The sequence below is a fragment of the Malaclemys terrapin genome, chromosome 4, assembly GCF_027887155.1.
Source record: "Malaclemys terrapin pileata isolate rMalTer1 chromosome 4, rMalTer1.hap1, whole genome shotgun sequence".
NCBI lineage: Eukaryota > Metazoa > Chordata > Testudines > Emydidae > Malaclemys > Malaclemys terrapin.
The window spans coordinates 92,759,787-92,784,852 of NC_071508.1; the positions used below are offsets into that span (position 1 = coordinate 92,759,787).

Here is a 25,066-nt window from a genome sequence, read left to right on the forward strand (position 1 = left end):
GTGGCTTCTTTGTTTATATTTATAGTTTTTTTCTTTAAATTCACTTACTTCATCATAAAATGTCCTCTTTAAACAGAGCCAAAGTCAGAAAAAGGGAGTTTGTATAACTTTTCCAAACTGAAGAAAAGCAGAAAGTGGCTGAAGGTAAGAATACTGGAGGTGAAGGGGAGCTGTGATCAATAACTATTGTGGTGTACTCTCTAGGAATGTTCTACCTGGACTGGGGAACAAAAGTGGTTGTGTGGTGGTACTCCCTAGTGTGCTTATGAACACTGAATGCTTTTTAAAAAAAAAAAAAAAAAACTTGAATCTGCTAGTAAACACTGATGAAAGTATGGCACATTCATTTATTAACTTGTGTATTATTAATCATGTTTATTATGGCAATGGCTAAGGGCCAACCAAGAATGGTGGGGCCCTTGTGGTAGGTGCTGTACAAACATGGAGTAGGAGACATTCCGTGCCCTCAAGAGTTTATGTTCTAAATAGACAAGACAGATATGGTGGGTGGAAAGGGAGTGAATAAGCAGAGCGAACAAAGTGATGGCAGCCAATGTCATGTTAGTTCCACTTTTTCTTTTCTTTTTTTTTTTTTTTTTTTTTTGGTGAGTTTACTTGAGAGAAAAGCTAAATGGAAAGAAAAGGGAAATGGAGCGGTGAAGGGGGTAGGGGAAAAGAGAATAAGAGGGGCAGGTGTGGAGTGAAGCCAAGGTGAAGAGACTGCTCCAACCCTCTTCCTTTCCCTTCCAATCAAACAGCCAATCAAATGTAGTGCACTAAACATTCCCTCTGACTATAAGCCTCTCAGTGGTTCAGAAGGAAGGAGATGGCGGTGTGCAGGAAACTCCTTACAAGTCTGGGACCGAGTATCAGGCTGTTTCTCCCTCTGCGTCCATGGGCTGGGGACGGGTGTGTGTGTGTGTGTGTATCTGGATCTGGGCTGGGGGAGGGGATGGGGGTTGGGTGTATTGGCTAGGGGTGGCCCTGTAGGTGGGTTCTGGGGGGGAGGGGTTGTGGCTGTCTGCTCCCCCCGGGCTAGGCTATAGCGGGGGATGGGGGCAGAGAAACAGGAACCAAATTGTCCTAGTGGTTTCTTTAACTCTCTACACCGGGGGGAATTTTTGTGTGTCTGTATTATTAGACATATTTGCTGACAGGTATTTTGAAATAAATTGCCGAAATAATTGAACTGGCGTGATTATGTGGTGTTATTTTAACAAATAAAATGTGCAGAGTTTTGCAGAATTTTTAATGTAGAATGCCCCCAGAAGTAGCTCTTGCACTTTCTTGGTCTCTTCTCTTTTGTTCACTGCACCCTCTTCATTAGCTCAATGTAAAATCTGACTACTTTTCAGAAAGCTTTGGTGTTAGTTTCTGTATTATTAAGGGGAAGGATAGCTTTTATTTAGATTAAAAAACCCCCAAAAAACAACAAACCCTACCAAAACAAAATGGTACGTTCTACACTCAGTTCTGTCCTGGGGGAGAGGGCGAGTGAGAGAGTGACCACACATGACAGATGTTAGTCACACTGCTTAATGTGCTACTGGAAGGCTCTCTGATGCTATGGTAATGTATGGTACGAAAACCTATATAGAACAGAATGCAGTCATGGTCTCCTTGGATCAGGGTCTTAGTCTCCTCTATATTCTGAAATAGTGACTGAACTGATGACACTCAGTGAATGATAGTATTTTTAGTTTATTTAAATGAGGTGTGTGTTCAAAAACATGAAAAATATCTACTACCATGTCCAAATTACAATGAGCTTTGGTCAAATAAATGAAATGGACATCTGAGGCCCAATTTATTATTGCTCCAGGTCTGAATGGGAAAGGAGAATGGTGGCTTTATGCTCCTTTATTCTGGAGCTGGTCCCCAGTGAAGGTAAAGTAGTTTTAGGACTTGACATAACTTATACCTCACTGTGTATGGCCTCAAAGGCTCTTCTGGCTTTGTATAGAGAGAGAGAATGTTTTCCTTAGTGTATGGTGCTCGGTCTTCGAGGAATGCTCTCCTGAAAAATTATCATAGTGGCTCAGGCCACAGGTTCATCAAATTGGATATTTTGCTTTTGGTAGTTGCCAGCATCTTCAGAGAGAGGCAGAAATCCCAATAAGGTAATTATGGGGGTGTGTGTGTGTGTGTGTGTGTGTGTGTGTGTGTGTGTGTGTGTGTGTGTGTGTGTGTGTGTGTGTGTGTGTGTGTGTGTGTGTGTGTGTGTGTGTGTGTGTGTGTGTGTGTGTGTGTGTGTGTGTGTGTGTGTGTGTGTGTGTGTGTGTGTGTAACATTCCTTTCTCTCCTTCATCATTGCTCCTCTTATGTCCAGAATCATGAGGTTAAATTTCATATAGAATTTTTAGCTTTGTTACCGTGATAAATTTACTGTATTCTTTTGTGAATCCAGCTATGGTATTTCTGATCTGTTGTAGCACTAAGATATGCAGGTTAACCTGAACACTTGAAAAAATGCTTGCCATTTACTGCCCCTTCAGTTTAATCAAGTGTCCCTTTGAAATCAAATAATACAGGAAAAGGAATTAGAATCAGTGGTATAACTAAAGAGAATGGTGTAGTAATTGCTGCTTTGGCTGCATATGAGGCATTCCATTTCTTAGGACAGACTAAGAAAAGTATTTGTGTTTTGCATGGAAATGCTTCTTGGTGATTTCAAATAGGAAGCACTGTATGAATGGTAATTACTGCAGTTGGGTCAATTTTGGAGTACTTAATTGGGCAAAAAACTGCTGGAATTCTGCCTAAGTAAAAAATTCACTATGAGGTGTGCTGTTGTTAAACTAGAGATGCTTTCACTCTTGCCAGAGCATCCTCCTGAGTGACGACTCCAGTGACACGGATTCACCAAGTGATGAGGATGGAGAGGAGGAGGAGGAGTTTTCTCTTAGCCGTGAGGAGCTTCATAATATGCTGCGATTGCACAAGTATAAGAAACTGCATCAAAGTAAATACAGCAAGGACAAAGAGGTAAAATACCCGTAATGTGACACACTTCTCACAAATTTTTTGACTCTCTGATCCCCCCCCCCCCGTTTTTTAAATATAGTTAATATTTTAATTGATCTTAAACTTGCTTACAGAACTGAGTGTAGTCTCTGGCAGACTAGGAGACTACACTCAGTTCTGTAAGCAAGTTTAAGATCTCTGGCAGACTAGGAAAACATCCTATTGTGCAGCACCCCAGGACAACCTAAAACTTGATCCAAACAAATGTAATTTAGTTACAGACCAATGGGCAAGCTGCTGACCTTACATTCTAGAATCCCCTATTCTGAGAATCCCCCAACATTATACAAACACCAGTGCACTGGTGGTATCTCTCCTTACCCCAAACCCATGTCCCTCCTCGCCAGAGCTAACTACTATCCTGAGACTAGAATTTACTCAGCAAGTGTGAGAAGTGAGGTGTTATGGGATACATTTTGGTATAGCTAGCTGCCGCAGTTAAGGTTGAAATGGTATTTTTAAATCGCAGGCAGCAATTCATAGCCCACACACAGCCTCTCTGCAGTGAGAGAATAGTCATGAGCGCTCTACTTTTTCAGCAGAGGTTTCTGTCTCGCCCCCCCCCCCCCCCCCGCTTTCTCCCTGGTTTTATTGACTTTTCATTTTTCTCAGTCTTTTTCCTTTCTTCGCTTTCCTTTTCACATTCCAGACACGTCTTCTCACACACTTACAAATTCCTATAACTTTCCCTCACTAACTGTCCTTCTTTCTCTCCCCCTTTTGGGAGAAGAGGGGATCCTGCTGCTGTCACTGCACTTTTAGATCTCTCCAACTGTTATGGACCCTTCTGATTCCACATTCCATCCTTTCTTACATTAAAGGAATGTTGCCCAAACTGTTTTGCTTTCTATTTGAATTGCAGTAGAAAGTGTGTGGAGGGCGAACACTCCCTGTATTCCACATTACATACTGACAAACCATAGTGCTGGGCCAGAGTCTGAAATGAAAATTGGTACCCTCACTTCAATTTCCTTGTCAATTCCACCAAATGGGTGGAGAAATAGATGATTTTCCCAAGCTTCTCATTGCTTCTGTCCAGTTTTCTGTCCTTGTTCATCCAGTACAGTCTTGTCAGTGAGTGGCCTCCTCCCGGCACCCCCTTGTGGCCTCAGGGGAGCCTGACAAGCAGCCCCTCAGCTCAGTTTCCCCCCCTTCAAGGAGCTTCTTAAATATACTCCACACAGACTTTCATAAGTCTAATGACAGCAGCTGATCTTAGAGTCTGATTTTATTTGCATGAAGTTCTTCTACAGCAGCCTTTAGCTGGGAACAGCCCCTCCCCCCAAGCATCCATCCTTCAGCTTCCTGCTGCCTTTTTTATAGGAAAATCAGATGATCCCTGCTTAGTAACTAGGGTTAGTTGGCCTCAAGCCTCTAGCCTTTAAGGGGCAAACCACCTTTTTACAAATCACATATTAAATTTTGGGAAGAGGCCCCAATTTAACTCTATATGCATTCATATTCCTGAAAGTGCAGTATAGAACACAATTGTCGTTAGGCCTTTTAAAAAAAAAAATGGAGGCTGATTACACTAGTTGTTATTTTCAGACTATAGTTCGAGGTACCATTCAGCTGAAACACCCACAATATTCAGTAGCTTGTCCCCAAGGGGGAAGAGAGAACATGCATACAAAAGAGCTTTGTTACAAATTTATTTTTGTGCCGGAAGTCTCACTACTTCTCCAAAAGCTTCCTGGTTAACTGGAGCAGAAGATTAATCTGACAGTATGTTCAGAAGTAAAAAGTCAACTAAACTAGAGAGCAGGACAGAGATTTCCCTGTTATCTGAAATTTGTATACACCACTTAGTTATTATGGTGACTGGTACTTCAGAAGTGCTGATTTTTGACTATTGAAAATGTTTTGTCAACTCTATATATTTTTTTATTTGACAACCTGAATCTTAGTTAGTTGTACTTGGAGTAATTGCTTTAAACACTCTTTTTCTAGCCTGATCTATGGACACTCTACTTGTCTTGTTGTCTGTAGAGTCATGGAAATGATATAATTTCTGGATTAGACTATTAAAAACCAGATGCTGTACCCTCTTCATGCTTAAAGGGATGCTGTCCACTTCAATTAAAAAAAAAATAATTAAAAATAATTTCAGGTACTACATCTGCCCTATGGTTCCTCAGGCAGCATTTATGGTACAGCAGTTGTGTTTCCCTATTTTTTTGAAAATGTTTTTTTCTAATTGCTGTGTGAAATGCCCACACAAACAACTAAGGACATTGATTGACTAGGTAGGAATGACTTCATACAAAATGCTATCTAATGCACAAAGTATACAAACTGGAAAAATAGAGCTTTTGTTTTTTCCCCCACCTCTCATCTGTCAATTATAGTAATTGTATGATGTTAACAAGTAAACACCTGTCTTCAAGTAGGCTGGAGTCTGTCTCAGAGGAGGGAGGATTTGGCCCCCACCCATTCTTGCAGAGGATTCTGTGTATGTGGTCCCTTCATGCCACCTCAGCATAGGACTGTGTTAGGTTCCCGCTATTGCTACCCCAAGAGAGCTATGATGGAGTGGCACCGTTGAAATCTCCACCACACACACTTAGTCCTCTACTGGGTTAGTGTCCAGAGGAGTGGGGAGCACCCATTTGTAGAAATACCTGCCCTGGCTGCCACCCAAACATGAGAGTGCAGCCTTCCCACTCCCTCCTCTTTTTTTCCTCTAGCGAGATTGAGGATGGGTTGGCCTTAGGTCCTTTCTTCACCCAAGGGAGAAGCAGTAGTGTCTGGTTACTCAGACTGAGTACTAGGAGCAATTGCAATGACTCTCACTAATTCTGGCCAGCTGGAAGCTGCAAAGACAGGGCCTCCACTTTCCCTGGCTGCTGAGAGATGCTGTGGTGGCTATGACTCCCTTACTACCCAGAGTGCACCAAAGGAAGCAGGAGCATCCTGCCCCTTCATTGGTGGCTGGCGGGGAGGGGGCCCTCTCTTTTCTCCATCACACTCAGGACAGGCAGGAAGACCCCCTCTTCCCTTGATGGTAGTGGTGACCCATACCCCTTTCAAGATGTGGCAGTTGTTGTCCCCATCCCCCTCAGCGAGTAGGTTCCTAGTCTGCTCTGGTGATGGGCATGGTGCTGTATATGGCTTTCTCCCTCTGTGGGAGCCTGCCTACAGACTTGACAGAGAACACTGCATTGGCTACACTGGGCATATTTTCACTCTTTACTTTGCAACCATGAAGGTTAGAAACCTTACTTTTTAAAAAAAATGAAAATTGAGATTCCGACTTCATCATGTGACTGCAGGAGGTGGGATTCTATACATGTTCTTATAGTGCCTATGCTTTAATTTAGTGCAGCTTTTTAAGCACCCTATTAGCAACTTGGTGGAAGCCTGATGGCTATGCCTGCTTTGCATAAAATAGAGCAGATTTCAGCTATAAAATGGGAATGTGGCCTATAATAACGATATAGGTCCTAACTTGCAGCTTCTAATTTGAGCCAAGCAAATGGCTATTTGAATTTAGTTGGAGCATTGTATGCTGAGATCTCTAGGCTGTGCAGACAGTTCTTTCATATTACTGTACTAGTGAGGAGGCTGCAATTCACGTTGTAGGGCTTTGGGAACCAAATCTGTCCCAGTGGCTTTACTTTGGGCACCCTATCTTAATCCAGTGCAGTTTTAAATATGGAGGAGTACACATTTTTCAAACTTTTCTTTATGGACAATATTTGAATTCGTTTACCCATCTATATCTGTTAGCAGTTATGTTGCTTAACTGTTTACTTCTGCTTCAGTTGCAGCAATACCAGTACTACAGTGCAGGGCTACTCTCCACACATGATCCCTACTATGAACAACAACGCCATCTGCTAGGGCCCAAGAAAAAGAAGTTCAAAGATGAAAAAAAATTAAAAGGTGAGGTAACCACCCTGTGTTACTAACTAGAGTTTGTGTGACTAGACTTGTCATATTGTATTTCCACTTACTAATAAACATTAATCTTCAACACCATTGATGGTAGGTAGATCGGCAATATCACATTTTATAGAAAGAACCTAAGACACAGGCTGTGGCTTATCTGCTCCCTCCAGAGAGAGTTGATATAGTTCCTGCCTCCTAGACTTGGTCTCTGACAACTAGACTATGCCTGTCTCTGTCACTCTAGAGCTAATACCCTACAATCTATTTCATTACTCAGTAATGTTTTGGAATCAACAGATATCATTGTATACTGTGGTTCTGGCAAATATAGCAAATGCTTGAAAAGCACAAGAAGTTCCGCATACCTGGATAGTTCTACTTATAAGTATGATCCTTCTAAACAAGGAATTATGGGGACGGAGACCACAGTCTGGAAAGTGGAGGGATGTGTTAGGAAACTGCTGTCTGAGGTGAATTAAAATAGATCTACTTCTGACAGCTCTCAGCTAGAGTTTCTCAGATGCATGTTTTTCAGGAAATGCAGTTTCCTTTCTTGACTGAGCTGTCAGCAGCTAGAAATCTGGGAGGAAACAGGAAGAGAAGGTTGTGAACCATCAATGCAAAGTGGGTTCTGCCTTGTGCAAGTACTGAAAGTCTGATCTGTGTTCAAGGAGGTTATTTTGGCCTGCCTGCCTGCCTTCCTTCCTTCCCTATCCTCCTGCACATCCCTCTAGCTACATATGTTTTTCTCTCAGAAACTTAGTGTACTTGGCTTTGCAGAATCTCTGCAGCTTACTTGTTAATTATCCAATCCTAGTGTCTGTTAGTTTCCTCTGAACACATAGTATCTGTACTAAATATAACTAGACATCTCTTTCAAATGACCAACAGCTTGGTTTGAGACTTATACTGAATGCTGATCTTGTTCTTTTTAAATGTCTGACTAGAGCTTCACTCAAGGGCAGAAAAACATACCAGCTTCCAAGTATTTTAACTGTACAGGCATGTTTCCCTGGGGAGAGGTGTATCTAGCTCTCATCATCTAGCAATATGATAATTTTCCTGTCTAATGGCTAAGTAATGAAGAGGTAGCTAGTGTTATGAATTGGTGGGCCCAGAATGGGATGAACATAAAACTACTCCTGAACCAGTCCTGTTTTTGTTGGTCCCATTTGTTGTTAGGTATAAAGTGGCTAGGAAAGCAAGGCAAGGGAGGACATACGAGTTGATGTGGAGGATCACAAATGACAGGAAAAGAAACTGATCTTGTGCCCATTGTTCCCATGCAGCCAAGTTGAAAAAGGTGAAAAAAAAGAGGAGAAGGGATGAAGAACTCTCTTCAGAAGAGTCACCAAGACGCCACCATCACCAGACCAAAGTTTTTGCAAAGTTTTCTCATGATGCACCACCACCAGGGTCCAAGAAGAAGCACTTGACCATCGAACAGCTGAATGCCCGCCGACGGAAAGTGTGGCTTAGCATTGTCAAAAAGGAGCTACCAAAGGTGAGGTTGGCCAATGGCATTGAATGGCAGATGCCAAGGCAGAGAAGGTTTGAGGTATCAGGAAGTCAGAATGCACAGGAAAACAGAATGCAGTCTGAGAGCTTTCTATGGATCACCAGATATCACAATAATATTCCATATTCCAACTGTTCCTGTGTTGATGAGTGAGGTGCTCTCCCAATTTCTCTGATTTGTTTTAAATTAAGTTTTCATTAGATTTTAAGTAGGTATACAATTACTGCAAAGAGGAAGGGGTGCATTCCACAGAAACAAGGAAAAGGCTGGCTGTGGGAAAAGAGGAGAATGGAGACAATGGCAGAAGTGTAGGAGAGGAGGGAGGGATCGATGGGTTGTTCAGAAAATGAAGAACATGTGAAGCAAGGCTTCTTTCTGAACTGGTTTAGCTGCTGCTCAACAGTTAAAGAAAAATGAGTCGTCATACAAAAAGCACTCAGTCACACTACCTTTACAATGAAGAAAAAATATTTAAAGTAGTATTCAATAGAACACTGGTTGAAGGGTCTTTTAGAGAACCTTGTACAACTTGTGTTTAAGTGTGCTTGCTTAACAAAACTAACTGGCCAGAGCCAAAAGGAGACTTTTATAGTTAAAAAAAAATTTCAGGGAGTCTTGTTTTGTACTTATACTTTTTTAGTATGTTGTAATAACACACTAATTGATTTAAACTTTGTAGCAGCTGCAACTCAGGTGAGATTGGGGAGATAAAGAGGGACAATTTTAGCCATAATGTGCAGAGGGAACTGTCTCTGCTTCTTCAAGTATGTGTCTGAGTGGATCTCACTAGGTGCAAGATTGGAGTCTTTTGAATAGCAGTGTCCGTTGGGGCCTTTCATGAGCCATGTGCTTCCTTGTGTTCCATATGAAGGATGAGATGGCTATGACATTCCCTCAGTTCCTTCTTGCTGCCAATAGTAGCAAGACAGAATCTGTTGAGCATCCAACCTGCTAGTTCTTAGCTCCAAGTAAATCTTCAAAAAACTCTTCAGAACTCTTCTGATCCAACTGACTTACGACTGCTCTGCACAATATTGACTCATCTTACTGAATACTGATGGTGAGACCCCCTCTGTATAAGCCCTTCCTCCCCCTTTACAGGGCCCCTCAACATGGCGAGTTTGAAACCTGGGGGCTTCAAGCCTGTCCTTCCTGTGATAGACTAATTCTGTTCCAAGACAGGCACAAAGGGTGCCTCTTGTTTGGGAGAATCCCATATACCGAGCGTATGCTTGGTGTATCTGTTATTTTCTGTAAGAATGCACAAATCATGGGACGTGTGGTTGAAATTCCATCACTTGGATCCTTCAGATCGTGAAGAGATGGGCATCAGAGTCTTGGTATCAATCAGACAAGCCAGCGTCCTCCAGTACCCCATCTAGGACACATGTGACACTGTCACTGAGAAGGATGCACTGAGAGAAGACCTGGAACTGGCATAGGCACTGAAGGAGATTCCACTGGCATTACAGATACCTCTGGTACTGAAGTCCAGCACTTAAACAGACTGCTCCAGACACAAGGGCAGAGATCCTAGCTTGGAAGTCAGTGACTCTGCACAAAGACAGACCACTAAAACCTCAGGAGAGAGAACCACCAAGCCCTATTTGGCATTGAGGCACCACTCCAGTTTTGGCAGTGCACTTTTCAGTGTCAAAACCTACAGCTGAACCAGGGTTGTCTAAAGTACATTGGAAGAACTAGGACCGTCCGAGGCATCTACCAGTACCGGTGCAGAGCCTGGTATCTTGGCGCTATATATCTTGGTGTCACCCCTAAATGATACTTACTCCACCTCTTCATCACTGGGGCATATGTTCTCATCTCAGCTGAGCAGAGGACCTTCTCCTCTGAGATCCTCATGACATTATTGAACGACTAGCTGGCTCTCCCTACCGGGCTCAGCTGCCGTCTTGTCAGGAGTGGCATTGGATTGCTCAATACCAGATAAGACAGCCATACCCATACAGTATTCCATTGTGGCCCTATTGGGCTTACTGAGGACTACTTTCATAGGCCTCTTAAAGCAGATTTCCAGCCCTTTTGAGGAAAAGGAAAAGATTGCTCTACCCCGTAGTTTCCCTGGCCAGACCACTGGTGACACATGGGAAGAACTAGGAAGAACCAGATCTGGGGGCAGAGGAACACCTGTGTCCTGTCTCACCACCTAAGGACCTCTCAATTTCATCATGCAATGAAGCAGCGTCTTTGGCATGGATACTGGCACCCAGATGACTTCAGTTCATTCCAGAGCTGCTCAGGAGAATCACAGAGATTCTGGAAATATAGGCACCTGTCATACCAGAGAAATCTCCTAAATTGTTTGATATTTTGACACCGTCCGGTCCAGCCAGGATCACATTCCCCATAAATGAAGGGCTGCATGACCCTTACGGCCCTGTGGCAAACATCAGCCATGATAACAGCTACTGTAAAGTGAAAGTGAAGCAGTACCAGGTCCCTCAAAAAGGGTTTGTGTAATTTACGCCCATCCTACCCCTGGCTGCTTAATAGTCTTGATGATAAAGGAAAAATCAAAATTGAACAAGAGTACCCCCAAAGGCAAGGACCAAAAAAGGCTTAATCTATTTGAGAGGAAATCTTCCAGTTGCAGGGAGGCAGAGGAGTAAGTGGCAAATTGCCAGGCCCTCCTGGCCAAATATGAGTCTTTTTGATGTGGAATAGAGTAATACCCTTCCTAAGATTTTGTCTGACAACAGGGAAGAGCTCAGAGGAATAATCAAGGAGGGCCAATTGGTGGCAAAGACCATTCTCCAGATTGTAGTGGACGCTCTGACACCATGGCAGATCTATGGCCACAGTGGTGACAATGCACAGAGCATTGTGTCTGCAGGGGGCAGAGATCCCTAAGGAAGTTCAACCCATGATTGAGAACCTGCCTTTTGAAGGCATGGAATTATTTAACGAGTGAATGGACAGTGCTGTATGCTCATTAAGACTTTAAAGCTATCTTGCTCTCCCTAGGGATTTACACCCTAGCATCAGACTGCAAAGTGTACTGCCCTCAACCCCAGTTGAAGCACAAGGTCTTACCATTCCAGACAGCCTGAGTATCTTGCCAGAAAAAGCCTAGTCCTGCAGGGATCGTCAGTCTTCCTTTTCCTTGGCAAGGAACCCCTCTCATAACATGCATCAACAAATTTGACAAGACTTTTGAGAGCTCATCAGATCCAGTCCCAAGATCATAACTTTCAGAAGCCATCTAACTTGATTCATGCCGTAACATCAGACAGACAGATACTAGAGATCATCACCCATGGCTACCCCATCCAGTTCCATTCTTTGTTCCTTTCCCATTCCTCTTTAGGGACCCTTGTTACAAGCGGAAGTGGTTTTGTTACTTCATCTAGGAGCCATAGAGGAGGTACCCACCAGTTTTCTGGGGAAGAGGCTTCTTTTTCTGGTATTTTCTTATCCTGAAGAAGAAAGTGGGGGAAGGGGACGAACTTCAGTCTATCCTAGACCTAGAAGACTCAGATACATATGCTATGTTGGGCTCAGGATGGTAACTTTTTGCCTCCATCATTCCATCTCTTCAAGCTCAGGACTGGTACATGGCTCTCAGCTTGCATACGTCTTGTATAGCTGTCCATCTGGCCCACAGGAAGTACCTAATATTCACAGTAGAGTCCAACCATTACCAGTACAGGGTGCAGCCCTTTGGACTCTCCAGCACTGAGAATTTTCACAGAATGCTTGGCAGGGGTGGCAGCATGTTTAAGGAGAAAGAGTATCCATGTCTTCTCATACTTGGACGGCTGGCTGATCAGAGGCAAGTCACAGCAGGAGACTGTAACAGTCTAGAGTATGACCTTTCCCTGTTTTCCCAGGTAGGTTACCTTGTGAACTGCAAGAAATCTTTTCTTACACCATCACAGATGATAGAATTCATAGGAACTTTGATCAACTCTCGGTCAGCAAGAGCTTATCTCCAGAAGACAGGTTTTGGTCTCTCCAGTCAATGACAAACAACCTAAAATCAAATCCAACAATGTCCGCATATGCATATCTTGAGCTGCTAGGCCACATATTGGCATGTGATGTTACTAGACGTAACCGTCTGTCCTTGCAAATGTGGAAGAGTTCAGTGTACTTGCTATCCAATATCATATGAACGAGAGTCACTGTTCTGCCTCAAGTTGAGCAAGAATGCAGCTGGTGTCTGGACCCAAAGAATGTATCAAAAGAGATACCATTCTCTGCCCTCTCCCCAACAATGACACTTATCACACATGCCTCAGGGACAGGTTGGGGTGCCCAACTGAATCATCTGCAGAGGCAAAGGACCTAGTCCCAGGATGCCTGAAACTATACATGAAATAGTAAGCAAGGAGTCTATTGTGAAAAGAGAGTTAGTGGGACATCTAAATTGTACTGCTTTTTAAGTTTGTTTTACATAATTCCTTTAACTGTTGCAATACATGTGTATGCCCCCAGTTGCTAGGATGAAAGCCATTCTAATACTTCAGAGGAAGGCAGAAATCCCCATAATGCTTATGATTATATCATTGAAGACTGTATTGTAATGCAGTTATATAGTGCTTTAAGTTTGTGCATGTATGGGTGTTTAAAAACGAATAATTACCTATAAAACATTATCAAACCATAATCCCATAATTAAAGGGTATATGAAATTTTGTCTTGTTTTAGGCATACAAGCAAAAAGCTTCAGCACGCAATCTTTTCCTAACCAATAGCAAAAAGGTAAGGGTGTCAAGCTTTATGTTTGCATATTATATCTTGTGCAAAAAAAATTTGCATGTTGCTGTTGTTTCTTCTTAATTCATTGGCGTATCTTTAAGCCATTGCTAATATAGCAATTGTGGTAGCACATAATTTGTTGTTTTCATTACAGATCCTCTCACACTCTCTCCAGTTTTAAACTTATCCATTTATAAGTAGGAATATGACTATTTGCTATTGGTGATTTCAGTCCAGCTCTTTGAGCTTGATCCAAGGGTCACTGAAGTAAATTGAAAGCCTCCCATTGACTTTGATGGGCGTTTGATCAGGACCCTGGTGAGCCGATGTTCACATCACCAACAATTACAGGTAGTCTCTCCAGATGGGAATTGGATCCCTTTGGCAGGGCCGTGTTGGGAACACTTGCACAGCCATTGTCAATTCTACATCCATCCTTTAGATAGAGATCTTAACACTCCAGGTCTGTTTGTGTGGTATGTTTCATAAGCAATATATGCACTTTAAAAAAACAACAACATGGATTTTTGGAGATTTGGATCTGTTTTATTTTTGGTGGTAAGAGCTACTTTTAGTTTGCTGTTCTTTGATGCAATAAAATTACTCCATTATAGATCACTTTGACTTTTTTTACTATGTGATCCTGCACATAGTTATCCACATGCTTAACTTTACTACTGTGAGTAATCCCATTGAAATTGATGGGGCTACTCATGGTAGTAAAGTTAAACATGTGCATAAATGTGTGTAGAGCCTAACAGTTGAGCAAATTGCTGAATAAGTGATTCCAAAATGAATTTATTAATAATATTCTTAAATCTTTTGGCTCAGCAGATGAGAAGTGTCCCTGTTTGTACTACGGAAAGTTATTTTTAAAGAGCATTTGATAATGGCTTTCTCAGCATGTGCAGTAAAATTTTTCTCTGAGATTGTGAGGTGCACATCTAAGGGCTTGTCTACAAAAAATGCCTCCCTGAACGCAGCAAGTTGCAGCGTTGTAAAGCGCCAATGTAAACAGTGCCCCAGCGCTGGGAGCTATGCCCCTCGCTGAGCTGTGCCACGCCCACACAAGGCATGTTAAAGCGCTGCCACGGCAGCGCTTTAGCGTTGCCAGTGTAGACTAGCCCTAAGGAAGTGCATAGCTAACTTAATTAGCGAGTGAGAAGTGTAGTGAAATATATTGCTGTGAATCAGTAGGTTCAACTTGAGATGGGGGAAGGACTCCCACTGACTTTATAAAGTGTGAATAGATTGAGGGAGGGTTTTCTATGTACATTTATAAAATATGCAAGAGAGGTGGTATGTCCTATGCATTTTAGGAGCTTTACAACAGACAGGTTCTTTCCAGCATGCTTACTTAAGTACAGGGGTCAGGGTGTTCTGATGGTATGTGGACAAGTAGTTAGAGATTACAGTATTTACAGCAGCTGTTGTCTACCTTTTGCAAGCTGCAGAGCTGCAAAGCTCTGGAGAGTGAAGCTGTGCTCTGTTTTCTTCAAAACACACAGCCATACTGTAGGCGTGCGGGACTCACCCCTGCGGCGCCTCCTGCTGGTTGTCTTGGGAATTAGCTCTCCAGCCATTGGCACGCCCTCTGCAGGCCTGTGTCCCGCTACCGCTTGGCCCCCGTGTCCCTCCCAGACCCGGTGACCCGTTATCTGGGGGGCTGTTCCCTGGCAGTAACCCCTCACTCTCAGGGTCTCCCCCTCCCAGGGGAACCCCCACCCACTATCCCCACTTGGCCTCAGTCTTGGCTACTGCCAGTCCTCAGCAAGCCCCCGTTCACTGGGGCGGACTGCAGTGTAAGTCACTTATCATAGGCAAAAGGGTTCAGACCTGCTGCCTCTGGCTGTCCCCTGCAACCCAGCACCTAATAGGCCTTACCAGGCCTGCAGCCTGGGGCTTTCCTAGGCCGGAGCTCCCCGACTCCCTTGGCCTCTCCCCAGCCCTGCTCCACTCCAGATACCTGGTTAAGCTCCCTGCAGCCAGGCCCTTCTCTCTCTAAAGGCAGAGAGAGACTGTCTGCTTGAGCTCCTGGCTCAAGCCTTTATAGGGCCAGCTGGGCCCTGATTGGGGCATGGCCCCAGCTGAGCCTGCTTCCTCCCAATCAGCCCAGGCATCTTGCCCTTCGACAGCCCTCCTCCAGGGCTGTTTTAAACCCCTCAGGGCAGGAGTGGGTAACCACCCCACTACACATACCCACACACCAATTAATAGAAATTAAGGCTTCAGGACTAAGCTCTCAAAAGTCAGGAAATGCCAAGGTAAGGTTGCACATGCATCCTTAACTCTGCCCCTTGTGTGTGTGTGTGTGTATGAATATAATATGCACTAAAATACAGCATTTAATTACCTGTTTGTTCACATAATTCTCAAATAATGCAGTATAACAACATGTACTTTTTCTGTAACCTTAGATACACAGTATTAAGAAGCTACATGTGTCATTTTGTGATACTAGATAGACACTCCATGAAAGACTTTATATGATAAATACATAGTAAGCATTATTTACAGAACACACTTCAGACTTAGGATACTACATAGAATAATTGTGTAAAATATCTGCTATGTGTAGGCCCACCTACATGTGTAGCTAAATTGGCTTTATAGTTGACTGCCTTATCCCTTGACTTGAACCTAAGGAAGACTTCGCTGCTGGTTGAAAAGAAAATATCTCCTACGTGTTATTAAAATATATATATTAGGGGAAAAAAAACCTTATCACAATGTCTAAGCCAGCAGAGATTTACTGGACCATGATGACAAAGAAGTTAGCATAATAAAATGAAAAAATAAAATATGCTACACCTTTATCTAAGGATGTAGGAATAATTGTATGATAATATACTGTATAATTTAGGAATAGTATGTGATCATGTAATTAAAGACTGTATCATAATGCATATGTAAAGCAGGTGTAGGCATGGACAGCAGCGGAGTTAAAAAGCCAATGGCCACTTTACACTAACACATTATTGCTATCATTGGTGCAGCCTCACTCTTGGAAACAGTGAGAGATGTTACGGGGTAAAGTCTGGTGTGGGCAAGGTCCATGTAACTTGCCCACAGTTATGCAAGAAGTGCGTGGCAGAGCTATTGTTCAAAATCAGATCTCCTGAGTCCCATTCCAGTGCCTTAACCAGAAGACACCATCCCCTTTGAGTGCTTTTAACTATGCAATTTTGACGTTTATAATGTTGGGTTTTGTAAGGAATGTCTTGTTTGATAATATGTCTGTGGAGCCTTATGGAGCTCTTTTCTTCTCTTGTAAACTCTCTCCCCCCCCCCCCCCCCCCCAAAAAAAAAAAAAAAGCTTTATAAATAAGCACAGCATCAAAGGTTTTTGGAGGGTCAGCCTTGGTTGTAGGAATTTGCAACCTTGCAACACCTAAATGTTGCCTTTTGGTGATGGTGATTTTAAATCTTTTTTTCCTCTGTCCCTGAACCCTCCCTCTTCACCCCAGCTGGCCCATCAGTGCATGAGGGAGGTGCGGCGAGCTGCTATCCAGGCCCAGAAGAACTGCAAGGAGACTCTACCACGGGCACGTCGCCTCACCAAGGAAATGCTTCTCTACTGGAAGAAGTATGAGAAGGTGGAAAAAGAGCACCGCAAACGAGCTGAGAAAGAGGCTTTGGAGCAGCGCAAGCTGGATGAGGAGATGAGAGAGGTAGGGCCAAAATATAGACTCCTGAAAATTAATCTGGCAAGAGCTAGAGCATGGAGCTGAAGAGACATGAACAAGCACAATAGTCCAGGTCTTTAAACCTGGACAATCAAATTCACCAACTGTTCTTCCTTTCAATGATCTTCCAGAAATTTTCTTCCACTCTATTTTAAAAGGATTTACTAGAATCCTCTGACAAATTAGCTATAGCCAGAACCTTCAAACTGCAAGAATTACAGCTACAGACCATAATGTTGGTTAAAGAGGGTGTGACTAGTGAGATGTAGTGTGTCTGACTTGCACATAGTGCTCAGTGCTCTCTATTTCTAGAGGATGATCTTTTAGTGATTGTAACTCTAAGTTCTTCCTCAAGTTCAGAAATCAGGCTATTTTTCAATTCACTGGTGTGTTAGGTTTATTTTATCTTAAGTTATGTATAGAGCATAATAAAACATATGGAATTTATCTTCAGAACACATAAGAGCAATCGAGGACCCAATTGATAATTGTCCTGTGGTCCCTTTGTCTTTGTGATGCCATTGCAAAGGGTTCACAAAGCAATCACATGGCCCTCTCAGGGAGTACCCCAGGAGCACTTTGAGGATGAATTCAGGCAAAATTAGCTATTTTACAGGAGTTTTGTGAGGATTTATGTTCTCCTCATCCTTACTTGCAGGTGAAGGAACCTGGGACATAGAAATAAATCAGTCTGCCCTAAATTACAAAGGAAGTCAGTGACAGAGCTAGAATTAGAACTCTGGAGTTCCTGATTCCCAGTCATGTGTTCAGATCAAATCATGCCTTTATTTATAGTGTATTCTGCATCCATCCCATCTCCCAAGCATTTTGTGAAGCCTTTCTGCTGTTTTGTATTAATACACTAGCTTTACCATAGCAGTTGTATAGCCAGATCTAAAAAATTGAATTTATACAACAGAATCTTGTTGAACACTGAGCATTCTGCCTCATTCCTAACTTCTCACTCTGGTGCTGTTTTACCTGAAGGTGCATTTTGTTTGTTAGCTCCATCATTATTCTCTTTTGTGTGAGTGAATGGTAAGACAATTACCACAGAGTTAATTAGTGTGACTTAAACATGTATGAAAACTTTTAGTTGGATATGCAGTTTTTCAGCCACCTGGACACTCCTACCTAATTTTTACATTGCAAAGAAAATTGCTATGCTGCTTTTCCCCAGGTCTTGGTGTTCCTGGTTATGGCTTACTGTGCTATGAGAAACTCTGAGCTCATAACCGCTGTACATTTCAGTGTAGGTATTTGTATGATGAGTGTTAGTGTGCAACCAGTATTCCAGCACTCTGATACCATGGTGATGAGTGCAGTATAAAAATTTAGATTGTTTATATGTAACAGGGTTAAAAAAGGTTGCAATGTATAACTTGCTTGCATGTCTTTGTCTTTTTCTCTTCTTTAAACATTAAACCTAACTTCATTTCCCCCCACCCTCCTTTTTTTTTTTTTTTTTTTTTTTTTTTTTTTTTTTTTAATTTTGTAAATTGCCTTGTCTCAGGCTAAGAGACAGCAGCGAAAACTTAATTTCCTGATCACCCAGACTGAGTTATATGCCCATTTCATGAGTCGCAAACGAGATATTGGACATGATGGAATACAGGAAGAAATCCTGCGCAAGCTGGAAGACAGCTCTACCCAAAGGCAGATTGATATTGGTGGAGGGGTCGTGGTCAACATTACCCAGGAGGATTATGGTAAGGCTAAAAACAAAATTCCAGCAGGCCATAGGAACCATTGGAGATGATGGTTACTATATACTAGGGGCTTCTGTGCTTGGAATATTATGTGAAGAAGCCCTTCTGTAAATCATTGGAATTTATCCATGTCTTAATTTGAGGTGGTACTGTAATGTGGTTAACAGATATGTTTTAATGTGGTGATATTCTTTTCAGATAGTAACTACTACAAGGCCCAGGCTCTGAAGAACGCAGAAGATGCTTACCAGATTCACCAGGCCCGGGTGTGTATTGCTTGGGTGCTTGAGGTGGAAGGGGAAGTGGAGTAAATTGAAGAGGCACTAGAATAGAATAGTGATCTTCTTTTAAGTCACCTATTTTAATGATGGATTCTAAGCTTCTTTTAATTTGATTGTTGCCCTGTTCGTTTGTAAACATCTGGGAAACTGGAGGGCAGAGGATTGGATGAAATTAAATTTGTATAATCAAGCTACAGGGATAGCCATGTTATCCATTGCTTTGAAGGGGACCATGTGTGTTAGCATGTGAAGGATGAGAGACCATTTCCCAATGAATTTCTTGTATTAGCTTGCATCCTATATCTTACCCAAATTTTCCCCTGGTTTAGACTAGGTCATTTGATGAAGATGCAAAGGAGAGTCGGGCAGCTGCTCTACGGGCTGCTAACAAGTCTGGCACTGGCTTCGGAGAGAGCTACAGCCTAGCAAACCCATCTATTCGGGCTGGAGAGGACATTCCACAGCCTACCATTTTCAATGGTAAACTGAAGGGGTACCAGTTGAAAGGCATGAATTGGCTGGCCAACCTGTATGAGCAGGTATGCTAGTGCTTTTTGCAGCCATTTACACTTCCAGGGACAAATTCAATCCTGGTATAATTTCATGGTAGCCAATGCAGTTACACTAGGAGTATATTTGGCCCCTGGTCTCTATTCCTGATCAAAAGATCTTTTATGAGGTGTAGAAACTCTTCAGTCCTCGTCCCTCGTATATATATACTGCCTATCTTTCTACAGAAGTGAAAAGAATATTGTGTAGTCCACCAAACAAGTATCCCTGACTTCTCTAAGAACTAATAAGATAAAATTGCATGTGATATTGGCCTCTAGATTTTTTCATTTGCATATTTATGCACACTCACCAAAACTAGACTGAACAATGGGGAGTTTATGCACATTGTCATTCTTTATTTAATGCCTAGGTCAGTCTGTAAACTGGAGACAGCCTTGCATTTGAACACAAACATGCTTTAAATTAGATTGCAAATTGCAAGCATGTTGAGGAAAAAAATCAGGTCGGGAAATGGCTGAAGAGATGGAAGGGGGGAGAGGTTATCAATTCATAGAATCACTGGGGGAAGATGATGTAGGAGGTTTCATATTGATTATAAATTAGGGTTACCATATTTCCACAATCAAAAAGAGGACAATGGGGGGGGGGAGCCTCACTCTAGCTCCGCCCCCGCCCCATCCACTCCCTCCCACTTCCCACCCCCTGACTGCCCCCCTCAGAACCCCAACCCCCCCTGCTTCTTGTCCCCTGACTGCCCCCTGCCGAGAACCCCCCACCCTAACTGCCCTCCCAGGACCCTACCTGTCCCCTGACTGCCCTGACCCTTATCCACTCGCATGGGTGGGGTTGTAGAAATTTTGGTGATGCCCAGAACCCCCCCATCACCTGCCTAAGGCTCTGGGAGGGGGGTTGGGTGCGGGGAGGAGGTCTGGGGTGCAGGTCCTGGGCTGGGGATTAGGGTGCAGGAGGAATGCAGGGTGTAGGTTCTGGGATAGAGTTTGGGTGCTGGGTGCAGGCTCTGGGTTGGGGCAGGGGGTGGGTGTGCAGGAGGGGGTGAGGGGTGCAGGCTCTGGGATGAAGTTTGGGGGTGGGAGGCGGTGCAAAGGGAGGGGGTGCAGGCTTTGGGAGGGAGTTTGAGGGCAGGAGGGTGTGTGTGGGAAGGGGGAGGGGGTTTGGGAGGGAGTTTGGGGATAGGAGAGGATGCAGGGGTGAGGGCTGTGGGTCTGAGGATGAGGGGTTCATGATGCAGGAGGGGGCTCAGGGATGGAGCAGAGGATTAGGGTGTGGGGGGATGAGGGCTCTGGCTGGGGATGAGGGGTTCATGATGCAGGAGGGGGCTCAGGGATGGAGTAGAGGATTAGGGTGTCGGGGGATGAGGGCTGGGGCTGAGGGGTTTGGGGCGTTGGAGAGGCTCAGGGCTAGGGTGGAAGGGCAGGGTAAGGGCAGCCTGTCTTCCCATTAGTGGATGGGGGCACTAGGACCCGGGGGCAGCAGACAGCAGTTGCTGCTGGCTCTGGCAGTACAAGCAGACAAGGGGGGGGGGGGGGGGGATGCATGGAGGCGGGGGTGGCAGGTGGAGGCCAGGGACCCATCCAACACTCCCCCGCTCCCTGACTGCCCTCCCCTCCCCCGACTCCCCTTACCATTCTGGCTCCACGTGTTTGCAAAACACGCTGCCTGGTGGGTCGGTTTGTGTGTTACACAGGGCTGCAGACAGAGGGAGGGGGGACCAGGGGAGGGCTCTGGCTGCTGTAGGCCAATGGGAGTGGGTCAATTGGCTCAGCTGCCCAATCAGCAGCCGCACTCTGCATGGAAGGGAGGGAGGGAGGCGAGGGAGAAAAAAACCCCGGACATTTTAACCTTGTTACCAATTCCTCCCGGATGGCTATTTAGAGATGCAAAAGCCGGACATGTCCGGGGAAATACGGACGGATGGTAACCCTATTATAAATAGGACTGCCTGACCTCACTTTGGTCACTTCGGTGGCATGTGTTCTGATAGCCCTACATGTGTTATGGAAAAGTGAGGTAGGAGGTATTCACATGTGGGTTTTTTGCAGGGCATCAATGGAATTCTTGCAGATGAAATGGGCCTGGGTAAAACAGTCCAGAGTATTGCTCTGCTAGCACATCTGGCTGAGGTAAGTGGATTCTTTGTGACCCATATACCTGATGGAAGACATACTTAATGTGATTGAACTGGGTTCTAGTTGATTAATTGAATGCCTTAAGATGGATGCCTGATGCAGCATGCAGCATTTTCTTTAAGTGTGCATATCCTTCTAAAGATGCAACTTTAAAAAGAGAATATGTATACTGAATTGCACGCACTTGGCATCCAGAGAGCAACTCCCTTTGATTGAAGCTGAAGTCTTTTATAAGAAGAAAGGATAAAGACCCAGGGAGAGAACATGATGCAGTTTTGTCTGTCCATTGATTTTTAAGACATGAACACATCAGTAGGAGGGCAACTTGAGTTCTGCTTTTTGAGTCAGTAAGCAAGAATTCCTACTTCCCACTGTTCTTTGCAGTAAAGAGCATAGTAAATCTGTCTTCTGTGCTTCTCTCTTTACATGAGAGGTGCACCCAAACTAGCCTGCACCTTTACGTATGTGCATAGAATTGCACTGCATGCTAGATTGTCACCTTGCAATCTGTACTATATAGGAAAAAGAACGAGGCGTACTTGTGGCACCTTAGAGACTAACAAATTTATTTGAGCATAAGCTTTCGTGGGCTAAAACCCACTTCACTGGATGCATTCAGTGGAAAATACAATAGGAAGAGATATATATATATATATACATACACACACAGAGAACATGAAAAATGGGTGTTGCCATACCAACTCTAATGAGACTAATCAATTAAGGTGGGTTATTATCAGCAGGAGGAAAAAAAAACTTTTGTAGTGATAATCAGGACAACCTATTTCAAACAGTTGACAAGAAGATGTGAGTAACAGGAGTTCTGGGTATTCTTCAGGCTCTGTCAATCTGTTTCTTCACTTCAGCAGGTGGGTATTGTAGTTTTAAGAACTCTTGTCTAAACTACTACATGCCACAAGGGGCCACAACAGTTGTTCCCTTAACTCACCCAACAATATTGTTAATCTATCCAACTATACTCTTAGCCTGGAATCCTACTTTCGACATCTCCAACTCAAGGAATATTTCCAACACACGTCTGAACAGCACACTAATCCACAGAAACCTTCCTACCAACACTACAAAAAGGAGGATTCTGCGTTGATTCCTCCTGAAGGTCAAAACAACAGACTGGACTTCTATAGAGTGCTTCCTCCGATGTGCATGGGCTGAAATTGTGGAAAAGCAGCATCATAACCTCAGCCATGCAGAACACAATGCCATTCACAGCCTCAGGAGCAACTCTGACATCATAATCAAAAAGGCTGACAAAGGAGGTGCTGTCGTCATCATGAATAGGTTGGAATATGAACGAGAGGCTGCTAGGCAGCTCTCTAACACCGCATTCTATAGGCCATTACCCTCTGATCCCACTGAGGCTTACCAAAAGAAACTACACCATTTGCTCAAGAAACTCCCTGAAAAAGCACAGGAACAAATCTGCATAGACACACCCTTAGACCTCTGACCAGGGGTATTCTATCAGCTACCCAAGATCCATAAACCTGGAAATCCTGGATGCCCCTCATCTCAGGCATTGGCACCCTGACAGCAGAATTGTCTGGCTATGTAGACTCTCTCAAAAGGCCCTACGCTACCAGCACTCCTAGCTATCTTCGAGACACCACTGACTTCCTGAGGAAACTACAATCCATTGGTGATCTTCCAGAAAACACCATCCTGGCCACTATGGATGTAGAAGCCCTCCACACCAACATTCCACACAAAGATGGACTACAAGCCATTAGGAACAGTATCCTGGATAATGTCACGGCAAACCTGGTGGCTGAACTTTGTGACTTTGTCCTCACCGACAACTATTTCACATTTGGGGACAATGTATACCTTCAAGTCAGCGGCACTGCTATGGGTATCCACATGGCCCCACAGTATGCCAACATTTTTGTGGCTGACTTAGAAAAACGCTCCCTCAGCTCTCGTCCCCCAACGCCCCTATTCTACTTGCACTACGTTGATGACATCATCATCTGACCCATGGAAAAGAAGCCCTTGAGGAATTCCACCATTTCCATCTCACCATCAACCTCAGCCTGGACCAGTCCACACAAGAGATCCACTTCGTGTACACTACCGTGCTAATAAGTGATGGTCACATAAACACCACCCTATACCGGAAACCTACTGACTGCTATACTTACCTACATGCCTCCAGCTTTCATCCAGACCACATCACACAATCCATTGTCTACAGCCAAGCTCTAAGATACAACCGCATTTGCTCCAATCCCTCAGACAGAGACAAACACCTACACTATCTCTATCAAGCATTCTTAAAACTACAATACCCACCTGGGGAAGTGAGGAAACAGACTGACAGAGCGAGACGGGTACCCAGAAATCACCTACTCCAGGACAGGCCCAACAAAGAAAGTAACAGAACGCCATTAGCCGTCACCGTCAGCCCCCAACTAAAACCTCTCCAGCGCATCATCAAGGATCTACAACTTATCCTGAAGGATGATCCCTCACTCTCACAGACCTTGGGAGACAGGCCAGTCCTTGCCTACAGACCAGCCCCCCACCCTGAAGCAAATACTCACCAGCAACAAAAACACCAACTCAGGAACCAAACCCTGCTACAAACCCTGTTGCCAACTCTGTCCACATATCTATTCAAGGGATGCCATCATAGGACCTAATCACATCAGCCCCACCATCAGAGGCTCGTTCACCTGCACATCTACCAATGTGATATATGCCATCATGTGCCAGCAGTGGCCCTCTGCCATGTATATAGGTCAAACCAGACAGTCTCTATGCAAAAGAATAAATGGACACAAATCAGACATAAAGAATTATAACATTTAAAAACCAGTCGGAGAACACTTCAGTCTCCCTGGTCACTCAATTACAGACCTAAAAGTCGCAATTCTCCAACAAAAAAACTTCAGAAATAGACTTCAGCGAGAAACTGCAGAATTGGAATTAATTTGCAAACTGGACACCATTAAATTAGGCTTGAATAAAGACTGGGAGTGGATGGGTCATTATACAAAGTAAAAACTATTTCCCCATGCTAATTTTCCCCCTACTGTTAGTCACACCTTCTTGTCAACTGTTTGAAATGGGCCATCCTGATTATCACTACAAAAGTTTTTTTTTTCTTCTGCTGATAATAGCCCACCTTAATTGATTAGTCTCGTTAGAGTCGGTATGGCAACACCCATTTTTTCATGTTCTCTGTGTATATATATCTTCCTACTGTATTTTCCACTGCATTCATCCAGTGAAGTGGGTTTTAGCCACGAAAGCTTATGCCCAAATAAATTTTAGTCTTTAAGGTACCACAAGTACTCCTTGTTCTTTTTGCTGATACAGACTAACACTGCTACCACTCTGAAACCTGTACTATATAGGGAGCAGTATGTAGCTGTACTGCCCTAGGAGGAGAGCAAGAACAGAATTGTGACCGAGTGGCAGTTTGGTCCTTGTTTTCCCACTTTGACCATGAAGGAAGTAAGATGCACCATCCTTCTTCCTGGTGCAGATTAATTCCCCTTCCATGCCAGTTTTGCTGCATTGGTGGCCAGCATGTTGGAAGTGCATATGGAGC

The 25,066-nt window shown here is 43.8% G+C and overlaps 1 protein-coding gene across 2 annotated transcripts in view; it reads left to right on the plus strand.

Annotated features, from left to right (window-relative positions):
• INO80 (INO80 complex ATPase subunit) overlaps positions 1 to 25,066 on the plus strand; it is a 119,431-nt gene that overhangs the window by 22,669 nt on the left and 71,696 nt on the right. The window contains exons 4-13 of one of the 2 annotated variants that reach the window (XM_054028174.1): positions 77 to 144; positions 2,824 to 2,985; positions 6,789 to 6,909; positions 8,205 to 8,419; positions 13,106 to 13,159; positions 16,624 to 16,827; positions 18,356 to 18,551; positions 18,750 to 18,817; positions 19,162 to 19,371; positions 21,406 to 21,486. In XM_054028174.1, the coding sequence (XP_053884149.1) occupies positions 77 to 144; positions 2,824 to 2,985; positions 6,789 to 6,909; positions 8,205 to 8,419; positions 13,106 to 13,159; positions 16,624 to 16,827; positions 18,356 to 18,551; positions 18,750 to 18,817; positions 19,162 to 19,371; positions 21,406 to 21,486 (1,379 nt within the window). Of the gene's footprint in view, positions 1 to 76; positions 145 to 843; positions 910 to 2,823; positions 2,986 to 6,788; positions 6,910 to 8,204; positions 8,420 to 13,105; positions 13,160 to 16,623; positions 16,828 to 18,355; positions 18,552 to 18,749; positions 18,818 to 19,161; positions 19,372 to 21,405; positions 21,487 to 25,066 lie in introns of those variants that run through there. The other variant, XM_054028176.1, reaches the window with a different exon arrangement.